Source organism: Blennius ocellaris (assembly GCF_963422515.1).
Source record: "Blennius ocellaris genome assembly, chromosome: 6".
Classification (NCBI taxonomy): domain Eukaryota; kingdom Metazoa; phylum Chordata; class Actinopteri; order Blenniiformes; family Blenniidae; genus Blennius; species Blennius ocellaris.
In genome coordinates, this window is record NC_137655.1 from 11,613,434 (window position 1) to 11,635,593 (window position 22,160).

The 22,160-nt window shown below is 43.3% G+C and overlaps 1 protein-coding gene across 1 annotated transcript; it reads right to left on the reverse strand.

Annotated features, from left to right (window-relative positions):
• Positions 1 to 861: 861 nt before the first annotated feature.
• Positions 862 to 20,995, reverse strand: ranbp2 (RAN binding protein 2). Its single transcript, XM_080498269.1, has 29 exons — positions 20,831 to 20,995; positions 19,806 to 19,873; positions 19,503 to 19,614; positions 18,290 to 18,442; positions 17,903 to 18,133; positions 17,586 to 17,728; positions 17,280 to 17,475; positions 17,042 to 17,182; positions 16,148 to 16,307; positions 15,871 to 16,052; positions 14,941 to 15,131; positions 14,361 to 14,484; positions 13,772 to 13,933; positions 13,228 to 13,365; positions 12,618 to 12,749; positions 12,251 to 12,475; positions 12,078 to 12,161; positions 11,827 to 11,965; positions 11,645 to 11,739; positions 7,067 to 11,558; positions 5,414 to 5,590; positions 4,686 to 4,772; positions 4,211 to 4,386; positions 3,489 to 4,128; positions 3,263 to 3,349; positions 2,998 to 3,146; positions 2,636 to 2,909; positions 2,092 to 2,447; positions 862 to 1,841 (listed from the first exon to the last, which is right to left on the reverse strand). Exons 1-29 carry the CDS (start codon positions 20,900 to 20,902, stop codon positions 1,536 to 1,538), a joined length of 9,492 nt encoding a protein of 3,163 aa, XP_080354395.1. The 5' UTR covers positions 20,903 to 20,995; the 3' UTR covers positions 862 to 1,535.
• Positions 20,996 to 22,160: the final 1,165 nt, after the last annotated feature.

Consider the following 22,160-nt stretch of genomic DNA (forward strand, 5'->3'; position numbering starts at 1 on the left):
ACAAATGTTACACTTTAAAAACTGAGATGCTTAGAAGATTATATGCATACAGATTCAACTAATTTCAATCACGCCCATGCAGGTAGTTCTTTTTAATTTATTGCTAGCAAATATTCTTATACATCTTAAAGGCTAGAAGTGCTGTCTCACAATTTAGCCAGGTGACCGAGAGGACAAAAAAGTTTTCCACACACCGCATGAAAAATGAGATCAAGTTGAGTAAACGACATGATGATGGTGATGGACATCTGGTTTCCGTCTCTGTCCATTTTAGAAATTGAGAAGCTTTGCAGTGACATCACAAATCACTGTGACCAGAAATATTGGGACAGAGCTGAGAAGTCGGCGTTCACTGTCAAGCCAAATAGCAGGCCAATCTGGAATCAATGTAAACAGAATGGGATCAAATTGAATCCAACTCTCTTACCGTTTCAAAGAAAAAGTCACACACAATCTTAACAGGTATGTCTTCCAGGACTGATACAGAAAACCTGTCAGTCATGCTATAATAACATTCCAAATGTGTTCTGTGCAAATAGTCAAGAGGAAATTGAAACGGGTGAAATAAAGTATACACAGAAACTAAAGCAACACACATAGTCCTGAGTGGGATCAAGATTTGCTACATGATGATTGAAGGCTTCCTGAGGCAAAATGGCCAACGTCAAACAGGAGCTGGACAAGACAATGTAGAGTCAAAGGACAAACGGGAACCAGGAAAAGACACACACAGCTTCTGTGATGAAGTACAGAATGAGACAGTTTCATTCTAATGTGCTACACAATGAAAGAAACATCAAATATACACAAATTACTTGTAAAGCAACTTTATTTTTCATTAATCAGCAGATTATTCCAGCACAATTTTCTAGAGATAATCTCAAACTATACACAGGAAGGGTCACTCTTGTAAAATTCAAATTAATGTAATCATCTGGCTGCCCTCCACCCACAGGGAAAAATAGTGCCAGGTGGGAAAGATTAAAGTCCCAATATCTGCTCTGTGAAGTCAATGTGAATCATGAAGCCACCAGGGGGCGCGTGCAGAGGATCGTACACAGACGCAGCATTTCTGGACAGGCAGGAGAACAGTGACAAACCAGCAGGTGCAACCAAATAACAACCTCACCTTTAAATATGGTTAAGATTGCTTAAAAAAAAAAAAAGGGGGGGGGGGGGGTTCATGAAGAGGTGAAGAGGACCAGCACATCCTAATCAAGCACATGCAAGACAAAGGTAACAGAAACACATTTAAAAAATAGTCAATTTACAGTTATACACACAAATAACTGAAAAGTTATGGACAGATGATAAGATGAAAGTACAAAAGTGCACAACATTTGCTCCACGACACCGTGCTCATCGTTTGTGACGACATGAATGAACAGCAGAGTTGCACATCTGTGGCCAGAGGTCCTGGCCGTGATGTGCCCAGTGACTGAGGACTTGGCTTCAACGGGAGGAGATTCACTGTGTTTCCCGAAGCGAGCGGAACCTAAGCCCAGCGGTGAATTTTGAGGTCAACATATGAAGAGTTATAGCTGTCCGCAGTCCGTGACGACCAGTTTCTTTGTGGGAACGCCCCCCTTGGTGCCCAGCTCTCCCATCTGTTGCACCACATCCATGCCGTCCCGGACCCAGCCGAAAGCCACGTGCTTGAAGTCCAGATGTTCGGCTTTCTTCAGGGTGATGAAGAACTGAGAGTTGTTGGTATCGCGTCCCCGGTTCGCCATCGACAGGATGCCCGGGCCCGTGTGACGCACGTCAAAGTTTTCATCCTCGAACTTGCTGCCATAGATGGACTTGCCTCCTGTGCCATCGTTCTTGGTGATGTCTCCACCCTGAGGCACCAAAGGAAAACGCGTTAGAAACTTCACAGGGAGATATACTATTGAGACACTGTTAATGGATACTGAGCACTGAATCAAACCCTTCATTATTTTCTTGTTTGGTGCTACTAAGGCTGATGTGGAACTAACTATTTCCGTAGCTGAACATCTGAATACAAAATCCAAAGACATTTGGTGACATCCCTTTGGTTCTGAGTGAACTTTACACAAGTGGGCGACGATCTAAAGGTAATTTGCTGACCTGGCACATGAAGTCTTGGATGACTCTGTGGAAGATTGAATCCCGCAGCCCGAAGCCTTTCTCTCCAGTACACAGAGCCCTGAAGTTCTCTGCCGTCTTGGGGACAATATGAGCGAACAGCTCGATAGTGACGGTGCCCAGTGGCTGCTCGTCGGCAGCCACTTTGAGAAATACTCGAGGGTTTGTGTCTCTGGAGTGCTCCTGAACTCTGGACATCTGCGGCGAGAAGACGAACGAGGGGTCGTCGCCACTCTGGCTCATCCGGCTCTGACACTCGAGGAAGGTTTTCTTGAAGGACTCCGCAATCTCTGGGGTTTTGAACTTGGCTGCCAGCTGTTCCACCACGCCGTCGCCATCTGGTGAACAGAAGCGCAGAGAAAAGTGACCATCCGAGAAGCCGTGTCGCTGATAAACAAGTTAAATTACACTGAGAACAGAGCGAGACCAGTGCAATTCAATAACCTTGCATCTGATCACCAACATATAGGTTATCAATTGGCACACGCCTGCTGGCTTCATGTCTAAGGTGGACCTGATGGCGTACCTGAGTAGTCGGTGGCGGTCCACAGCAGCGCGTTGGCCGAGGCGTTCATGGGCTTCAGCTCCATTGCGGGTGAGATGGTGTGGTTTGCACACACCCTCAGCACTTGCTCTCTCCTCATCAGGATTCGGTAGAAATGCTTGCTTGGGTGGAAGAGGATTTTGAGGTCGCCGATGCCACGCTCCTTCCACTGGCCAAGGTCGCGGTCCCATCGATAGAGCTTGGCACGCTCTTTAAACAAGATCTCCTCATCCTCCTCTCCGGACTTGGTCTCAACCTGAGAGGCAAATCAAAGCATCGGGATGAGGAGAGGACTCCGTGATAAACTAATGTTGATGTCTGAAAAATAAGCAAGTTCACAGTACCTCAGGTAGCGACACGATTGGCTCAAAGTGAATATCCACATTATTTGGAGAGTCATCTTCATCACTTCCATCCCCGTCATTTTTTGGTGCAGAGGATACTGCGGACCCAAACACTGACGCTCCGGCATTCGCCCATGCGAAATTTGAGTCTTCATTTTGAGAAAAAAAAACAAAATGCTTATAATGGCATTTTTTTTGGGGGGGGGGGGGGGGTAGTGTTATGTTCATCTCACAATGTCTGGGGGAAAAAAATGCTCACACTGACCTTGTTCCCCAAATGCATATCCTTCTGTGGTTTTGGCCAGGTCAGCGAAAGAAAAGCCGCCCAGTGAGTTGAAGCCAAAAGAGGAGTCTGCACAGAGAAATAAAAGCTATTAAATATTAAAAATGCAATTTGTAATACCTGTGTATACATGGACCGTCTGTGGTAGTAACATAGGAAATATATTTCCCACTGAATATCCTATTTTCTAGTAGATTTTGTTCTGCACCTTGACTGGTAATTGCAGTAGTGGAGGTGTTGGCCTCAGTCCGGATGATAGACTCTGCTTCTGGGCTCTTCTTCGTTGACAGGTCAATGGGGGAGCTGCTGCTGTGAGTTTCACTCTTAGTCTCTGCTGGCTGGTCTGAGGTCAGTACATCCAGATCTGATGTGCTGCCTGGAGCCTCTGCAGTGCTTGATGAGGGGCTGGACGACGCTTCAACGGCAGTGCTGGACGACGCTTCAACAGCAGTGCTGGATGAGGGGCTGGACGACGCTTCAGCAGCAGTGCTGGACGACACTTCAACAGCAGTGCTGGACGACACTTCAACAGCAGTGCTGGATGAGGGGCTGGACGACGCTTCCGCAGCAGTGCTGGACGAGGGGCTGGATGACACTTCAACAGCAGTGCTGGACGACGCTTCAACAGCAGTGCTGGACGACGCTTCAACAGCAGTGCTGGACGACGCTTCAACAGCAGTGCTGGACGACGCTTCAACAGCAGTGCTGGACGACACTTCAACAGCAGTGCTGGACGACGCTTCAGCAGCAGTGCTGGACGAGGGGCTGGATGACGCTTCAACAGCAGTGCTGGACGACACTTCAACAGCAGTGCTGGACGTGGGCTCGGATCTATTGAACTGAGCAACCTGATAAAAATGAAACTCATGTTATTCCTGGACGACATGGAATACATTAGATCTGTACAAAGTGAAGACCCTTGCAACCTACCAGCTCTTCTTGTGCTTTGAGGACTTCCGTCTCGAAGTCTTCTGGTTTGTCGTGGTCTGTGTCGCTGTCTGTGGTGCTCAGGCCACAGAAGAAGGTGGGTGGAAGCTGGAGACTCTTGGCCTTCTCCTCCTCCTCTGGTGTTGGCTTCTTTTCCCACACCACTTGGCAGTCCGACTCTGAAAGAAGGATGCACAAGTTCAGAAGGAAAGGATTACTGCCAAGTACACAGTATCATGATTAAAATGTGAAATGGATCATTATCTAGAGACACAAACTGGAAAAAATATAGACCCAAATCAGTTACTAATGCTGCCATCTTGTGGTAAAAACAAGCTGGCAGTCCATGCTAGAGGGGCCAAGTGGTGAATGTGCACTTTGGAGGTCTCCCAAAACACTAAACTCACATTTGTTCAAATAATCAATAAAACAATATGCACTCAGTAAATGAGCTAAATATCTTATATGGAATACATACCATCAGCACAAGTTGCGGCCTTTTTCACTGCAGGGTCGGGGTACAGCTTTCCATTCAAGGCTTTCACTGCCGACTCGTAGTCTTCATCTGGAAATTAAAGGTCACCACACATTTCTCTTAAATGATGTCTCCATTAGCTAAGAAAGAAGGAAAATCTAACCCCATAAATAAAGAGCTCACACAGCGCCAGGGCAAACGGGGAAAAAGGAAACATTCTCATTATTGAACCACAATATTCATACTTTTCCCCCACATGATACCACATCCACTCATAAATGTCATGAAGAGACACCTGCATTTGACCGGGGTCCCTAAAAACAGTTAGTTTTCTAATGAGGGATTTTGCAGTCATAAGTACACAATTTTAATTTGCAATCTGTTTCCCCAATGTAATTGCTGTCAAACAGCTTTAGCCTCACTTTAACGCTTTGAAAAACACTGTAGAGTTACTGTGAAGGATTTGACTACTTGCTGCTTCATGACCTAGTTTTGATGAGCAATGCTATTTGTGCATGGGCAAAGTGATGCATGTCCCTGGAGCACTCTTCAACCAAATATATGTTCCATATGACAGTTTGCGCCATTAAATATACATAAAATAAGAAATTCTGATAGACAAAAGATGCACAAAAGGACTAGAATCAAAACAATCTACATGACTAAATGTTGGCTGAGCATTCTAAAAATTGTCATATGATACAAAAGGCATGTTCTGTCCACAGTCTCACCATCAGGTTGATCATCGCTGGTGTAGCCCGGTTCATTCTGGTAGCAGAAGAACGTGAGAGGCAGCAGAAGTTCCCTGGATAAAGCTGCTTGCTCAGCTGTGGGCTCCTTGACAAACACAACGACCACGTCGGAGTCCTCATTTGATCCTGCACTACCTGTTTCTGCCCGAGCGGATCCTGTCACAGACAGACAGACAGAGAGATATGAGAATTAGGCTGAGTGGGAAGTCCTTACATGAATAATCCAAGAGGAAGCCATTCTATTGATTTTATAACCATGGGTGTTAGAATCACACACACGCACATATACTCAAACAAGTCATGCACAGCAATAAAAAAACAAACAAACATGCACTCCAGTTACTACAGTGGGACGCATTGTTTTCCCAGATGGTTTCTCTGTTCATTATATTCAACATTGTACAGCTGTTACAGCACACCACAGAAATGAAATATTAAGCAGTGAAAATACCTGAGCACCTTTAATTAGCCTTTGCTGAGGTACACACCATCAGCACAAGTCAGAGCAGAGGAGAATTATGTTTCGCACTGTTGCTACACACCCAGCACTAAAAATGGTACGTGTGACGTCTGCACAGCCCATTGCTCTCGGGCTCACCTTTCAGGAGACATTTACTGATGTGCTTCCTGTTGCTATACAAAACTCGGGCTGGAAGCCCACCTGGTTATCAACCAGCTGAATGTACGTACAGTAACCCAGCCCTAACAGGCCTCAAAAGAAAAGACAAGATAGCATTTGGACCACTGAATGAAAATGGCCACAAAATCATTTGATGCTTTACATAGTGCTCCAATTTAAACTCTGATAACTACACAACTGGGGGGAAAAAACAACCTCAGACTTGAGTTTTCTACAAAGCTGTGTTTCTGTGCAAAACACAAGTCTTGTGAAAATTGTGCCAATTTTGCTATTATGATGACAGAATCCTTCACACTGGACATGCAACACATTAGTTTGACTGTTGGTTTCACTCCGTGCATCCAGGTTATTTCTCTCTAGTAGTAGTAAGGGCCAGCCAGGTGACAGCTGAGAAGTGTTAACACACACCGCAGTGATTAGAGTACCTGGGGTTTCAAATTGGGTGGTGGATGTGCTGGTCCAAAAAGCCATTGGGTTATCTTTGAAAAGCCTAAAATCCAGCCCTAAAGGATGATGGGTTGTTGAGTGAAGAGAAACTAATTGTGAGGCTGGTATCATTAACAGAAAACAATGCCAAAGTCGTTTCAAATGGAAAATACTGAGAATAGTGCAACTAAAGTATAGCAAAACATTCTGTATAATGATGCACGTTTTAAGTGTGTACTACACATTCATTGAAAGCTAATGCTGCTAATTTTCATTTTATGTCATTGCAAGTTATATATGGAGTACATGTATGTATATAAATTTAGTTGGATCTAAGAAAAAAAAGCGTATTTGAGCGACATAAATGAAAACTAATGGGATAAGCCTTTTTTTTTTTTTTAATGCAGCTTGAGAGAAAAATCAGGATGGGTCTGGACCAACTATGGTGATGATGATGAGCAGTGAGATGCAACATGACAACGGGGTAAAGATAAAACGAAAAATGACAGTCGTGATACCCATTCAAAAATAGAAAATCAGAAATGCTGTCAGGGGTTTTTTCTTACCTTTCTCTGGGATTTTGAAAGCAGGGGAAGCTGCAAGTGAAGCCTTGGCTGGACATCCAGATTCTTTGGCTTTCAAAGTTGGTGACTTCTCATTTTCAGAGTAAGATTTAGGAGAGCCAAAAATCTTCTGGACACTATCCGTGCCAAATACAAACTTCGGGGGGGACACTACAGTCTTTGTGGGGTTGACTGGACTCGGAGGCCCAGCAGTAGACGGCCTAACATCAGCAGCTGGTTCTGTCCTTTCTTTTGTCGTCTCTTCTAGAATTGCTATGGCTGCTTTCCCACATATAGCTGGAGAGGCCTCTGCAGATTCAGTAGCTCCACTTTCTTGCGGTGCAGCAGCTCTTGATGTTACTAGAGCCAAAAGCTCTTTTTTATCTTGTGCGATCTTGGCTTCTTCAAAGACCTGCTTGAATGTATTTGCAGTGTCCTGCAGTTTAAATCTCACAGCCAGTTGTTCAATTTGACCCTCTCCTTCTTCAGCGAAGTCCATGGCACTCCAGACCCAGGCCTTCTCTGCACCCTTCATTGGTTCCAGTTTCATGGCTGTTGTGATCCAGTGATTGGCACAGATCTTCAGCACCTGGTCCCTCCTCATGATCAACCTCACTCGTTTGGTGTCATAATTCTGCAGTATCTTGAGATCTCCAATACCCCTCTCCTTCCACTGTCCCAGTTCCTTATCATAACGATACAGCTTTGCTCTGTAACTGAAGACCACCCGTTCATTTTCCTCTCCTGTGGAAATCTCCACCAAGTCAGGCAGAGGTACGACTGGCTCAAAGTACTGTCCATCCCTGTCTTCATCCTGGGTCACATCCTGCTCATCATCAGTCCCCACTGAGGCTCTGCTCAGGTTAAGCTTAGCAGGAGACTTTGAGGGACTGATGCCAGGTTGGAAGCTGAAGCTGAAGCCACCAGTGGATTCTCCAAAGCGGAAAAGGTTCTTTCTCAGCGGGCTGCTGGCAATGGGTGAGGCATAGACTGATGAGTTGGCAGTATCATCTAAAGCTTCTTCTCTGAGGTCATAGTTATCCCACTCCAGCGTGGGACCAGTCGTTTCTCCATGAGGTTTCATAACGAGGCCTGAAACGTCGGTGGCCGTCGTGATGTCGACTTGGGAATCATCGTCCTTGATCTTTGTTTTCTCATCTGTCAAAAACGATTTTAAATCTTTTAAACCAGACTTCATTTCCTCTGCTTTCTTGATAAGATGAGCTGTTCTGCCAGTATCAACCAGCTTGTGGGGAGTTTGTAGTGGAATATCCAAGAGCAGCCGTTGACATTCTTCAAACTTTTGTTTAAACTCCTCTGCAAGCTCAGGGCTTTTAAACTTGGCAGCCAACTGTTCAAGATTAGCATCTCCATCTGAAAAGTCATTGGCCATCCAAATCCATGCCTTGTCTGAGCCTGAAAGTGGCTTGAGGTTCATGGTGGTGGTAATCCAGTGGTTGGCACAAACCTTCAGAACTTGTTCTCTTCTCATCAGCACCCTTAATCGACCATTAGTGTTGTTTTTTAGGAATTTGAGGACTCCAACACCACGTTCCTTCCACTGACTGGTGTCGGCATCAAACCTGAAGAGTTTGACACGCTGGGCATAGAGAACCAGTTCATCCTCTTCCCCCGTTACCAGATCCACCTTGTCAGGCATTTGGACCACCGGTTCAAACTGGATATCATCACTTTCTTCAGTTTTATACATATCATCATCTTCCAATTCATTTGGAGCGTCTGCTTTGGTTGGAGTTTCCTGGAACGATGAGAAGACCTGCTCACCAGCCCGACAGAAACCTTTGAAATCAGGATCTTTCTCACCAAACTGAAAGTCTCCATCTGTGTTTTGTGCCAAATCTGCAAAGCTGAATGCATTTGATTTGCCAGAAAATAATGGATTTTGATCTTGTTCTGATTCGCTTAATGATGATATGGATACACTTTCCTTCTCTTTGTGTTTGTCAGCTATACTTTTTAGAAAACTGGAGGCGGAACCTGATGGAGTTTGAATGTCAGTTGACTCAGATTCCTTTTCAGGTTCCTGAATGCCAAACTTGAAGCCACCTGCTGGCATGGGCATCGAGAAAGAGAATCCAGAGGAATTGGGGGTACTCGCTGCCGTCTGTGGAGCCTCAAACTTGAAAGATGCAGCAGAAACCTTTTCTTTGTTTTGCCCAAACTGAAATGCGCTGCTTGCTCCAAAAGGCACTGTAAATCCAGTGGCTGCTGGCTGGCTAGACGAACTCTTGGACCCAAAGGAGAAGCTGAAGGTAGAAGCTGACGAAGCGGTGCTACTTGTGCTTTTAGAATTGGGATTTGGAGTCTGACAGGCTGCACATTCACCAGCAGATATATTATTCCGCACCAAACAAATCTCACAGTCCCATTCTCCATCCTTTTTGCCAAACATGGCTTCGAGAGAGGGCGTTTCATTTGGTGCTTGGCAGGCCAAGCATTCTGCAGCTGATGCATCATTTCTGACAAGACAGGTTTTACAATCCCACTGGCCATCTTTCTTCACATAACCGGCCCCTAGGTCTGACATTGGTGGCAAATTTGAAGCCATTGGTGGCAAATTTGAAGCCATTGGAAGAGCTTCTGATTCAGTAGAAGGGTTTGGGCTTTGGCAAGAGACACATTTTTTAGCTGATGCCTCATTTCTTACTTCACATACATCACAATCCCATTGTCCAGGCTTCTTGGCAAACAAAGCACCAAATCCAGAATCAACAGACACACTGGGCTGTGATACAGGTGGATCTGTAGCTGGTGCAGAGGCTGTGGCAGGAGGATTATCTGAGATTTTAGGTGCCTTACAAGAAACGCAATTGTTTGCGGAGGCCTCATTTTCTGTAGAACATTGATCACATTTCCATTCATCTGGCTTCTTGCCAATCTGAGCTCCAAAACCACCAAGTCCACTGCTTCCAGTCTCGGCAGGTTTTGAGGAGCTGATGCCAAATGTAAATGAAGATGGAACTGAAGATCCAAACGTACCAAACCCAGAAAAGGTGGAACCAGAACTAGTTGGTTTTGATGAATCTGTACCGAATTTGAAAGTGAATGGACTGGCCTTATTTCCAGCAGAAGTTTGAAGGTCTGGTTTTGATGAAGACTTAGGGTTGGCGCTGTTACACGCGGCACACTGCATATCTGTAGGTTGATTTCTTACACAGCACACAGTGCATTCCCATTCCCCCTCTTTAAGCGCAAACTGAGCTGCCAATGATTCTGAGTTTTTCGAGCCATCCACTTTTCTCTCCTGTTGAGTGGGTTTTTCGGGTGATTTGCACACAACTTTCTGGGCTTCCTCAAACTTGGCTTTGAAAAGTGATGCCTCATCCACAGTTTTGAAGCGTATGGCAAGCTGTTCAGGCTTCGGCTCCTCGTCTGCATAGTCAATGGCATTCCACACCCATGATTTGTCAGAGCCAGCATTTGGTTTCAGCAGCATATCTCCGGTGATGTAGTGGTTTGCACAGATCTTAAGGACCTGTTCCCGTCTCATTAAGAGCCGGACCTTGCCTTTAGTGCTGTGTTTCAGGATTTTAACATTGCCAATGCCTCGCTCCTTCCATTCTTTTGTTTCTGTATCAAATCGATAGAGCTTTGCCCTGTTGCAGAACATTTCTTCCTCCTCTTCCTCGCCGGTTTTCACATCTACTTTGTCAGGAAGAGGTACAATAGGTTCAAAGTGAGGCCCATCTTCATCCTCGTCAACATGAGTGCTGTCATTGTCACTCTCCACTGCTCTTTCCTGCTCTGCTGCAGACTGATTTACTCCAAATGCTGGGGTGGTAATATCCCCAAATTTGAAAGGCTGCTCAACCTTCCCAAACAGATTACCAGTGGCAGGGTTTGGTGCAGGATCAAGAAAAGAGAAGCTTGTCCCCGTTTTGTTGCCGAAGGTGAAGAGACCTGCTTGGCCAGAAGGCTGCTCCTGACCTAGGGGTTTCTCTAGAGCATCGGTTTTTGCAGGAATGTCAGATGTGAGGAGACCAAGCAAACTTTCATTGCGCTTGGCTTGGGAGGATGAGAAAGTAAAATCGCCATCATTTGATTTAAAGTTAGAGTTGAATTTGAACGCAGCTGATGGTGTGGACTGAGAAACTGGACCTACACCGAAGCTTGGAACTCTTGGAACTTCAGCAGGAGCCTGTTGGCTAAAAGAAATCTTCCCAAAGTCTGCAGGTTTCCCCTCGTTGCTCTTTGGTGCCTGAGCAGGGACTACTGAGGGCTTGGTGAAGTAACCAGGCTCAGGCAAGGGAGGGTTGGTGGTTTGCTGGGTGACATTCTGGCCATAATATTCTTCACTGTAGGGGGAAAGAAGACTTGTTGCAGGTGATTCAAACCGAAGAGGGCCACCAAAGACTTGCTCTTGAGGAGGGTAGATGCAGGCTGGAGCCGTTTGTAATGGAGGTGTGTGAGTAGGCTGCTGGTAGGCATACATATGCTGCTGCGGTGGCATGCGGTTCACACCATACATCGGGCCCTGTGTAAGAAAAAATAAGATTATCTCTGCTTGAATACTTCCTGAGTGTTTCATTCAGAAAAGTTATCGAAATCATCGACAATTACCTTGGTCGGAGTTACATTTGCAGCTGGCCGCAAGAGATACTGAGAGTTATAAGCTGGAGACTGGTTGTAGTACCCAGAGGACCCAGTGGTAGCAACTTCAAAGAATAAAAGTTACAATAAATTGTCTGTGTAAAATACATATAGAAACAGTACACTATGTGAACTAGGCCTAGCATCTTCACCTGTTAATGGGGCTCCATGGTAAGACTGGACAGGATTAAAAGATTCCTGGAGGCCTTCAGCTCCATAAGAGTCTCCATACATCTTATGAGGTGATCCTGCAGTCGCTGATGCATTGTGCCTCAGGTCATGAACCTCATTCTGCAAAACAGGGATCGATTGAGAGGCATTCATGTCAAGCACAACACACAAGCATTAGTGGAATAAATCCTAGGTATTATAATTGCATTAAATCCTCGTTAACTTTTCTGACCTTGAGGGCTTCAACCTGCTGACATAACATTTGAAGGAGATTTTTCTGGTCCTCCACCCAATGAGGAGGCGTCTTGGGAGAAATCTAAAGACAAGGAGTGGATCAATGGAGAAAATTCTCGGTTGGTACAGAAACAACATGTCATATGTAGACCAATGATGACCTAGACTCACCAGTCTCTTGGAAGGGGAGACTATGCTTTTGTTAGGAGAGGGTGTAGAAAACTTAATGTGGGATATGGTTGCACTGGGTTCTGTGAGATGTGTAGGACTGGAGTGAGTTGGGCCTCCGACACCCTCCTTCCCCTCATCCTCTTCATCTATGGCCTCTCCAGTCTCCCCCAGCTGCTGATTTACATCATTCAGGAGATCAACCACCTCCTCCATGGACACGGGCAGCTGGAATAAAAAGAGTATGTCATGATCACAAGATCTATGTTAAAGTGCAAAAACTTCTCAGCGTGTCAATACTTGCAGAATTGCAAAAATTGACGTTGCAAGTTTTGTTGTAGAGATTAAAAGATTACAAATTAAAATGTACCTTTTCAATGTCTTCAGCATTGGCACAGTAGATCTTCTTCAGGTAGGTCCTAAACTTTTTAAGAAACGTGATGCACCTGTCTTGAGTTTCTTCAACCCCGTTGCTGGCCTCCTCTGAAAGCCGTTGATATATCTATGAAGAAAGCACCATGAATTTCAAAAAACAAGACGGTAATAGTGTAGGGGAAGCAGTCAGTACCTTGGATACAACACACCATCAACTCAGTTCAATACAAATGAAAACAGTTTTGGAAATACAAAAATCCAACTTTGACAAAGTGATTTGGAAAATTTTAGCCATTATAACTAATTCTAACAAACTACTGAGACTTTGACTTAAAACTGCATCAAAAAAAAAAATCTAAAAAAATGTATCTATCAAAACTTGCGGGCATTTCCCTAACTGGGGTATAGGTCATCAGTGGGCGGGAGTTGCATTTTGGATTGCTCTGTAGTTGGCAAAAATATCTCGAAAAAAGGTTTTGCATCACCATGACATTTTGGCAAAACAGAGGGAATTTAAGAACTTCCAAGAGGGAAAAAAGGTAGTGGACCAACATTTGAAAAGAGACGAAGTGGAAGCTGCATCACTACACGTTTATATGACCTACCTGTGCTAGATGCCAGATCGAGGACATGTTGTTGATGGTTTCCAGTGTAGCAATAGCCTCTTCTGTTCTTCCTTCAATGTCTAGGAGAGCTGAGTCGGCTATTTTTGCTTCCTCTTCCAAACCTTTCACTGCAGAAATCTGAAAAGTAACACAATCACATAAAAATTGTTAGGGTATATGGTACATAAAGCCAGTTCTACTACAAATACTTGATCGCAAACTCCATTAGTATCACATCTTTCAAAATGTTGCTTTGACAGGGGCTGAGGGATTCATATTCTTAATTTATCGAATAAAAAAATGACAACCACTTGTGGATTGTTAGGCAACCGTTTGGGTCTCCAATGTATATTTAACATCATAGTTACATCGATAAAATGGTAATTTAATCAACAGTCCCACTAAATATAACCACTATGAAAAGCCACAATTGGTAGATACAAAAGATCCAAGACTTTTAGACACAAAAACCTTCAAATTCAAGATTACCATTTAAGCATCAACATTGCTTTTTGGAAAATTTAAATACAACAGCAGTACAAACCTGAATGTCTTTGGATGGAAAGTGTATAAAGAGGGGCTCAAGAGGTTCGGGAATACTCCGTCTATTTTTGACTTTCTCCAGTAGTGGGAGGACCACTTTCCAGTAGTGGACACTGCGGCTCACGTACTCCTTCTGGTCGTAGTATGAGTTGACTCCATCACCCTGGGTTATTAAAGAGGCAGATAATTAGATGTCAGAGGTAAGGCTTAGACACTTTGTATCCTTGTGCCAAATGTTAGCAGAGGTCATGCAAGTCAGTTGGCACATGTGGCTGTTCTGACATGTCAAACTTTACACAACAGGTGTGAAGACGTGCATCTGGCAAAAGTTCCCAGACTTCATTTTAACCATCAGTGCAACTAGTTATAGTGTTGTTTTCTCCCAAGTGTGCCTTCCATCTAAAATCAATGAGGCTGTACAACGTCCAGCCCCAGGGACAACCGTGGCTCCCAGTCTAATTTTACATCATTTAAAAAATGTAAATCCTTTCACCGCTTTCAAAAGTAAACAGCACAAAGTTCAAAAGCGGAAGTTTGTAAATTGATTTTTTTTTTTGATAACAACTGAGTGCATCAGTTTGTGTCTTTACCATCTGGCTGAGACTCTGAGCCCAGTGGATGGCCATTGCTGGTTGAAGCCCATGTTTCTCTCCAGCCCTCAGAGTGTTCAACCCATGCTGCACGATCATCCGCAGCTTGGCCGACATGCCAGGTCTGCAAGAGGACAGATGTCAACATAAAAACTCCATGTTCTTAATTGTAAAAAAGACCATGTTTGTGTGTCTTATAGCAGCCAAACAAAAATCACAAATGTGAATCTGGATTTCAAACAAGCTCTTTAAGAAATAAAATGAATATGTCCACATGTCCACCATCAGCACATTCACCATTCTTTAATAAAGAAAAGCCAAATGCGATTATTGTATTTGTCAATGAGACAAATGCCAATGCCCTTTGAAAGACAAAGCTGGTGCACATACAGGGGTCCAAATCAAAACTGAACTATTTGTTCGAGGAAATACCTTAAGTACTATAATGGGAGGAATCCCACAAAGATAAGCAATGATTTCTTCGACAAACCCATCATGTCTATAAGATCACATGTGGTCAAAGCACAACAGCTAATACTCTGGCCAAACAATGATGTTTGAGTGCAGTTCAAACACTCACGCTGCGCGTTTGTGGATGAGGCTGTAGATTGCATCCCACCACTCCCTCTGTCTGTCAGTGGTCAAAAGCCTCATGAGAGGCAATGGGAGGCAGCGAGGTTCATAAAGTTGCTGCTGTTTCGCACCACTATTGATCTTTGCTGTCTCCTGGAGCTGACAGTGGCTGCAGAATGCTACACCATACAGAAACACCTGGAGTGAGGAAAAATAAGACGACAGACATTTAGGCAACATGAGAAATTGTTAAAGCTTGGGACAAAAACAATGACTTGGTTGAAATGTATAATTTATGAGTCGACACTTTCAGGAGCATCTTAATAACTGATGCACTGACATTCAAATGAGGCTTTTCTGACCTTGGCTCAATGAGGGTGGATGCTCTGCAGGCAAAGCTTATACATGTATGTATAAGCTGCCAAGCAACTAGAGAGACAAGTATGCGTCATGATGGGGAAATTGACAGGCACCCCACCGCAGTCTTGACAGAGTATGCTGAATATAATCATAACATGGCTGTTTTACCAAAGCTTTTATTCCTTCTTCTTCTCAACATTATTTTAACGTTCAAGAAGCAACCTGTTATACGTGAACTTTTAAGCTCTGTCAATCCAAATGTTTTACTTTCCAGAGAAAGAGGTGGAAATCAAATGCTCATTTGATTTATTGAAGAAAAAAAAACACAACAACAATAGACCAAGCATTAAATTAAGTGTAGATGCTGCTAAGTATTCAAAACAAATGCATTGTGTTAATTATACATAGATGACCTGTTCAAGCATTCTGTAAAAAAAACAAAAACAAAAAAAAACATTTTCTCAATGTAATTCTCTAACAGAATGAAAAGTATTTTTGCTGATCCCAAAATTGGACACCCAATTTTGGGATCAGCAAAAATACTTTTCATGGACCATGTTGCATGATTCCCGTTTACCTCAAGGTCCAGCAGGCAGATGGATTCCGGGGCATTCGTATTGAGTTTGGAGGTCTCGAGTGTGAGCCGAGGGAAGAGCTGCTGCAGCCAGTCTCGGACAGCAGGTCTTTGGGCCGACAGGGCCCACTGCAGACCCAACCAGCAAAGATGTTGCAGGTCATCACCGTGAAGCAGGATAGAGCCTACGGACGAGGCGGCAAAATTATTAGCATTCAACTGAAAATTAGAGGACACATTTTCTTGGATTCAATATTCAAGCAATGAGATAGTTTTGTACCATTGTCCCATTTAGCCAGGTGAGAGAGCTCTGGAGCCACTGAGCTAATGGAACGAATGTCATCATTAGCAATAAATGAGGATCCAGAAGATGCCTGGGGACCCCGCAGGAGTTCGAAGAGGGAGTCTTGACCACTCCGGTTCCCAAATGCCTCTACCACCTACACAGAGAAAATATGGACGTTTTAAAAAGAACATCCGATTTGTTGCTTGTGTTTTCAAAGTGATATCGATGACGTTCAAAGGATTGTTTGTAGTTCTGTTAGTGTAAATGCTGGGCTGGAAAATGTGAAAGTTTTTCTTCAGTTCCTTTGAAAATCAGCACTTGTGCTTTGACATTTTGTGATCAGAATACAGACAATATTTCCCTTCACCTCGATGGCAAATTGTTATTCCATATCCATAAATGCTCAAAACGGCTTGACATAAGCCTCTAATGTCTGCTCCCTTTGTGAGTGCAACAGCAACAAACAAATCAGCCGCTTGGGGATTACAATAGTACCGTATTATTCTTTGCAAAGCACCAGTTAATAGCCACATGAAAAGCATTGAAAACTGATATTTTCAGGAATTGGGGACAAAACAAAAAAAAAGACAGACAAGACACAAAAAGATGACGTGGCAAAAGGGAACATTTGATCACTATGATCTACTGCACTACCAAGTACTTTTTGGTGCAAGACCTTTTTTTCAGAGAATCAACAACTGGAACAGACCAGATCTCTTCTCTGCACTTGCATTTGGTGGATCAGACAGGAAAATGGTATATGACTTTTAAATCAGCCAGTCAAATCAAGCAACACAGGTGCCACATAATTTAGCGTGTATGAACAGTTCACTCTGTGCTGGATTGCTGGAAGATTGTTTTAAATTGAATAAGAAGACAAAGACAGACCTCTCTGATTAAAGCGGAGGAATCAGTGCTCAGGTTGAGCAACATGTGTCCAGCCTGACTTTGTCGGTCGTTGGCGAGCAGCTCCAAAAGTTGTGGGGCAGACGGGTCTTTTTTGGTCATCTTCACCTTTGGTCTGGGGACCTGGCAGAAGAACAAACAAATCAATATGTGGGTTCCCAAAACAAATAGTAAATAAAACATCTGCTTGATACAGCAAGAGTAGAATTCAAACTTTTACCTGATATGCCAGTAGGTAGCACAGTGCAGCCAAGTCGATGATGGCCCTCCAGGTCTGTTGGTGATTCTGAGCCAATTTCAACAGCAATGTGGCTGCATGGAGGTAAAGGTGACCCTTCATTTCCACAAACACCTCACTGAGGTCGTCTGGGTGGCGGCCCGCTACACCGCTCAGCATCTGCATCGCTTGGTCAAAACTACAAAAAATGCACAAAATATTTTGGATTTGATTTCACCGATGCAGCTTCCCCCCCCCCCCCCCCCCCCCCATAAAACATGCATATAAACACACTGGAGTTTGACTGACCCTTTGAATGCGTCGAGGCTGGGCTGCATGTCGCTCTCAGACAGGGTGTTTCTCAGCAGGCCGCAGTGAGCCAACAGCAATTCTCTCTGCAGGCGCCGACACATCTTCTCATTGCTTGAGACACTGGGTTGAGCAAGATACTCCTGAAACACAGGTGATTGATTCTTTAGTTGCTTTCACAGCTTAAGAGGTTAAAGATGACACTAAACCACCACTTCTGTGCATAAATATATAAAATGATAAAAAAAAAGAAGAGAAAAACTGTCATAATTAGATAAGCATTTACAATGTACTGTCATTTTAAAGTATGTGCCGACCTGCAAAGTGTTCACCATCACGGTGTACCAGTCCAAACTGTGACGCAAAATGCCCTTTTTCTCAGCTGCCAGACAGTGTTTAACTGCTTCATCCAGACGGCCGTCCTGACAGAAGAGCTGAACCAACTTCACGTTCACATGGGCATCAGCTGGCCGCGCCCCCAGCTCAGCCTGAAGGAGATCAAAGAGCCGGTTCCAACCTTGCTGACCCTTCCGGCTCAAGAGACGCTCCTGAATGGGATGGAGCACAAAAATTAGGTGGTCAAATATTTAGAATCTTCTTAACTTGCAGCTACGTATGAATAGGGAAGCTGCACGTAAAGGGCAAGTTGAGATAATTTTGACAGTTGACAAAGGCAGTGTATGACAGGTGTGAGTGGAGCTGACCTTTAGGTTAAAGACTGCAGGGTTTCCTGGCAAAAGCTTTGCAGCTTTCTCCACCCAAAACTCAGCTCTGCTGTCAGATTCCTCCTTACTGACAAGCAGCTCGGCCACCTTGAGCACCAGGTCCCTCTGGGTGGCGTTCAAGTCCACGGAGCGCTACAGAAACACAGAGGGCAAGAAACATCGGCATCAATATATTAGTTAATGCTTGTGATTCATCTATATAGGACATGGCAATTTCAAAATATTATTGTGTGAAAAAGGCACTTCCATTTACAAGTTCTTTCATTGAAGTATCAATGAATATGTTGAATAGAATAGTCAATTACTGACCGAGTTACTTTAACAGCATAACACTTTCTTTCATTGGTTTTATTGATTGGAGGATCCAAACACACTCAAATGAATTCCCTGTTTTGTGAAAAAAGTACAGATTTTGAACCCACATCCCCCTTACTCCGGCACAGCGCTGATTCAATTAAATGTAGACATCAAACAGAAATCAACCAGCTCTTCTCATTGTTTATTGAAGAAAACAAACACAAAAATATTTTAGTGGGTAAACAACCTGCTATGGTTTAATATAGATTGAAAAATAAACACACCCACACAATTTAGTGCTAGCGAGTTTGATAGAAAACAAAATATGCCACATAATTAAACATTCATGTTAGGGATGGCATACAATGTTTAGTCATGTTTTCATGGTGCTCGTAAATTGGGGCTGAAGAAGAAATGGCTGAATGCACAACATGGAAAATGCGTCTCTGCTTCGCACTGTAATTACAAGTGGAGTATCTCATATGGGGAAACTCCTGCTGCTGCCGTATTTCCCACAGACCGGTCTGGTGATTTTGTAGACATCCCTTTAATCTTTCTTTGAAGGTGAATCTTCAGCTTGCTTGGGGCACGTCAGCCACCAAGATGATTCCACCGGCAAAATTGCAAATGAAACGAAACTCCTCAGGTAATTGCTGATCAACGGAATAACAATGAGCACAGTCACAGCACATATTGGTGTAAATACCACTCCCAACACAGGTACAACCGCTCAAAATACCGGTTTGGTTGCTTCAACAGAATTGATGCAGCAGCTCAGCAGACTGTATGTACTTGTACCTGTATATGCATACTGTTTGACACAATGCACTCCATCCTCTCAAGCATACGTGTTGCATACTATAAGTTTGGGGGAAAAGTGAGTTGCTCACTCTACCTTGTAGCATCCCACCGCCTTGTTGATGTCTCCCTCTCTCTCGTAGAGCTGACCAAGGAATTTGTGTGCTTTGGGATCCCTCTCCTGGACTTTGAGATATTCTGATACATGTCTGAAGAGTTTAAGACAAGCAAGATGAAATATGGGGAACAACGACAAGCTACAAAACATTTGGTTAAATGATAGTGGATTTTACCAACATGCCATGTTTCTTTAAAAAGCAATTCAGTTATTTGTATCTATACATTCATACACCAAGTCACAATGGCAGCATGTTGACTACAGGGAAGATTGCTTTCTTACCTTTTTGCAAGTTCATATTCCTTCGCTTCATAGTACAATTTAGCAAATAAAAATCCTTTAATGGGCTTCTGTGGAGAAGAAAACAAAACAGTTCAACTCTTTGAATTCCTATCAATTGTGCTTGATATGGTTAAACATGCACAGTTAAATGTAGAATGGTGTTATCCAAATAACAACATGTCATGAGTAAAATGGTGAAAATCCAACATTGCTATGGGTGACTTCCCTCCCCCATACTACCAACTGTTAGTGTTAGGATTTCTGAGGAACCATCTGGAGGTTTTTACTGACAGTATGTAAAGGAGTGTGCAAAACACACTCGTTTACACAGGAGTGTGTTTGTATGTAAAGGGGAGTGTTTTGCACAATCATTTACATACAAGCTAGGCTATTTAGCAATCCCAATCTGTATGTTGAGCCGGTCCCAGTCATACCAAACTGCTAACATTAACCGATACCTCAAGAATGGCGTTTTCCTTTATAAAGAACGACTTGGAAAATAGAGAGGGCTACTACGAGTCTTTATGTTTAAAGGATGAAGGTCCAAAGAGAACAAGAAAAGGAAAAAAAAAGGACCGAGAATTATGAAACGTTGTAATTCGCACGAATCAGCAAAGTTATCGAATTATGTGATTTAACGAGCAGCTTATGGACGATCGAGTGTTTTAGATCAAAAGCGAAACCCACACCACGTTTATTTGCGGGGTATTTGAGGCTGGTGAGGTTTGATCGAGGGCTGAAGCCGCCTGTGTCGGGGCTAACTGCTGCTAGCATGGCTAAAGGATCAGACCGCGCAATTTCCCAGCTTCAAGCGGGGAGAGTGCAGCGAGCTGGGGGCCAACTCACAGACGTAACAAGGACAAAAACGGACGCCAGCCCTCTTACAAATCACGTTAACCGACATATGAACCCGGGGCGAGCTCCAACATGTGGACCCAGTGCGTCTCCTCACGCCGGTTGGCTGACACATGTCGGGCTAACATGATGGCAGCGGCAAGTTAACGTTCGCGGCGAGTAGAACTTACCTCTTTGAGTGAGGGAGAGGAGCTCTGAACCGAGGACACGTAGCGGTCCACTTCAACCTTACTGCGCCGCATGGCTACACAACGTCAAGCACTTCGAGCGGCGCATAGAAGATTAAGAATTCACTTTGGATATTTTACATAAAAATTGACATTACCATGGGCTTGCAGGAGCCTCCGGAGCGTTAACACCCATTGCGCAGTCTCATTACCGTCAAATGGCAGGGGGTCACGTGTCGCCTTGAATCAACCAAAGAGAAGCGAGCCTGCAGCTGGCGCACGCTGACGCACTTGGTTGAAGAAGGCGAGGGCTCTGACGCGCATGACCTCTCTAAATAAAATACACTCCAGCTTCTCATATTTACTCATGCTGCTGTAAAACGATTATTGAAATGAAAATTAACATAATAATAATTATAGGTTTTCATTTCCAGAAGAAAAGGCATATGTGAATGCTGAAGACTGAATAAAGCTGAAATCCTTTGAGCTCCATGCCTTTCAGCATTCACATAATAATAATAATAATAATAATAATAATAATAATAATAATAATAATAATAATAATAATCACTGATGTGGGAATGCGGAACGTGCCAATGCCTTTTTGCATTTGCACAATAATAAAAAGAAAAACAAATAATACCCTCCCTAGGGAACAAGTAATAATTTTCAGGAAGTGGACTTCAAAACCAAGCAAAGAATCACTTACTGCTGGCTATATAATTCTGAAATTGTTCTGTGAAAAAGAAAGAGGTTATGATCTAACAGGAAAATTACATCTAAGACTTCTTAAAGTGTGCACTACCTTGACAATTGTGTACATTACTAACCATGGGAAATAAAACAAAATACAATTTCATAAAATATCAAAGATAATTCAGTTTAACAAAAGATGTAAAGAATTGATTCTTGCATGGTACATTATGTAACAATGACTATGAGACGTTGTGTGTTTGTGGATGATGCTGCATTCAGTATCATCCACAAACACACAAACTCTATAAACTATACTGCAACTATTGGAGAAAAGTTTTTGTTATTGATGTTGGTTGTCTCAAAATGAAACAATAACACTGTTGCTGTTGATGGTTGATGCGATATTCAGAAAAAGATATTGTTCTAAAGAGCTAAGCTATTGATAATAGATGAAAAGAGGTAGGTTAAAAAAGTTTAGACTTTTTCCTACTCTTTTTTTGATCATGTAAATACAGATTAGCACATATCAAAGATAGACTTTAGATGGTTTTTTTTTTATTGTTTGTCAATCAATCAATCAATCATGCTCTAAAACTATTTCACACAAATGAAAAAAAGCTGTTTTAAAAACAGTTTC

Excerpts from the sequence above, each read along its gene's own strand:
- ranbp2 (XM_080498269.1), bottom strand. The coding sequence starts at position 20,902 with ATGCGGCGCAGTAAGGTTGAAGTGGACCGCTACGTGTCCTCGGTTCAG. Across the intron at positions 19,874-20,830 it reads CCTCTCCCTCACTCAAAGAG|AAGCCCATTAAAGGATTTTT; the intron begins GTAAGTTCTACT and ends TCTTCTCCACAG. Across the intron at positions 4,773-5,413 it reads CAGCGATGATCAACCTGATG|ATGAAGACTACGAGTCGGCA; the intron begins GTGAGACTGTGG and ends TTTAATTTCCAG.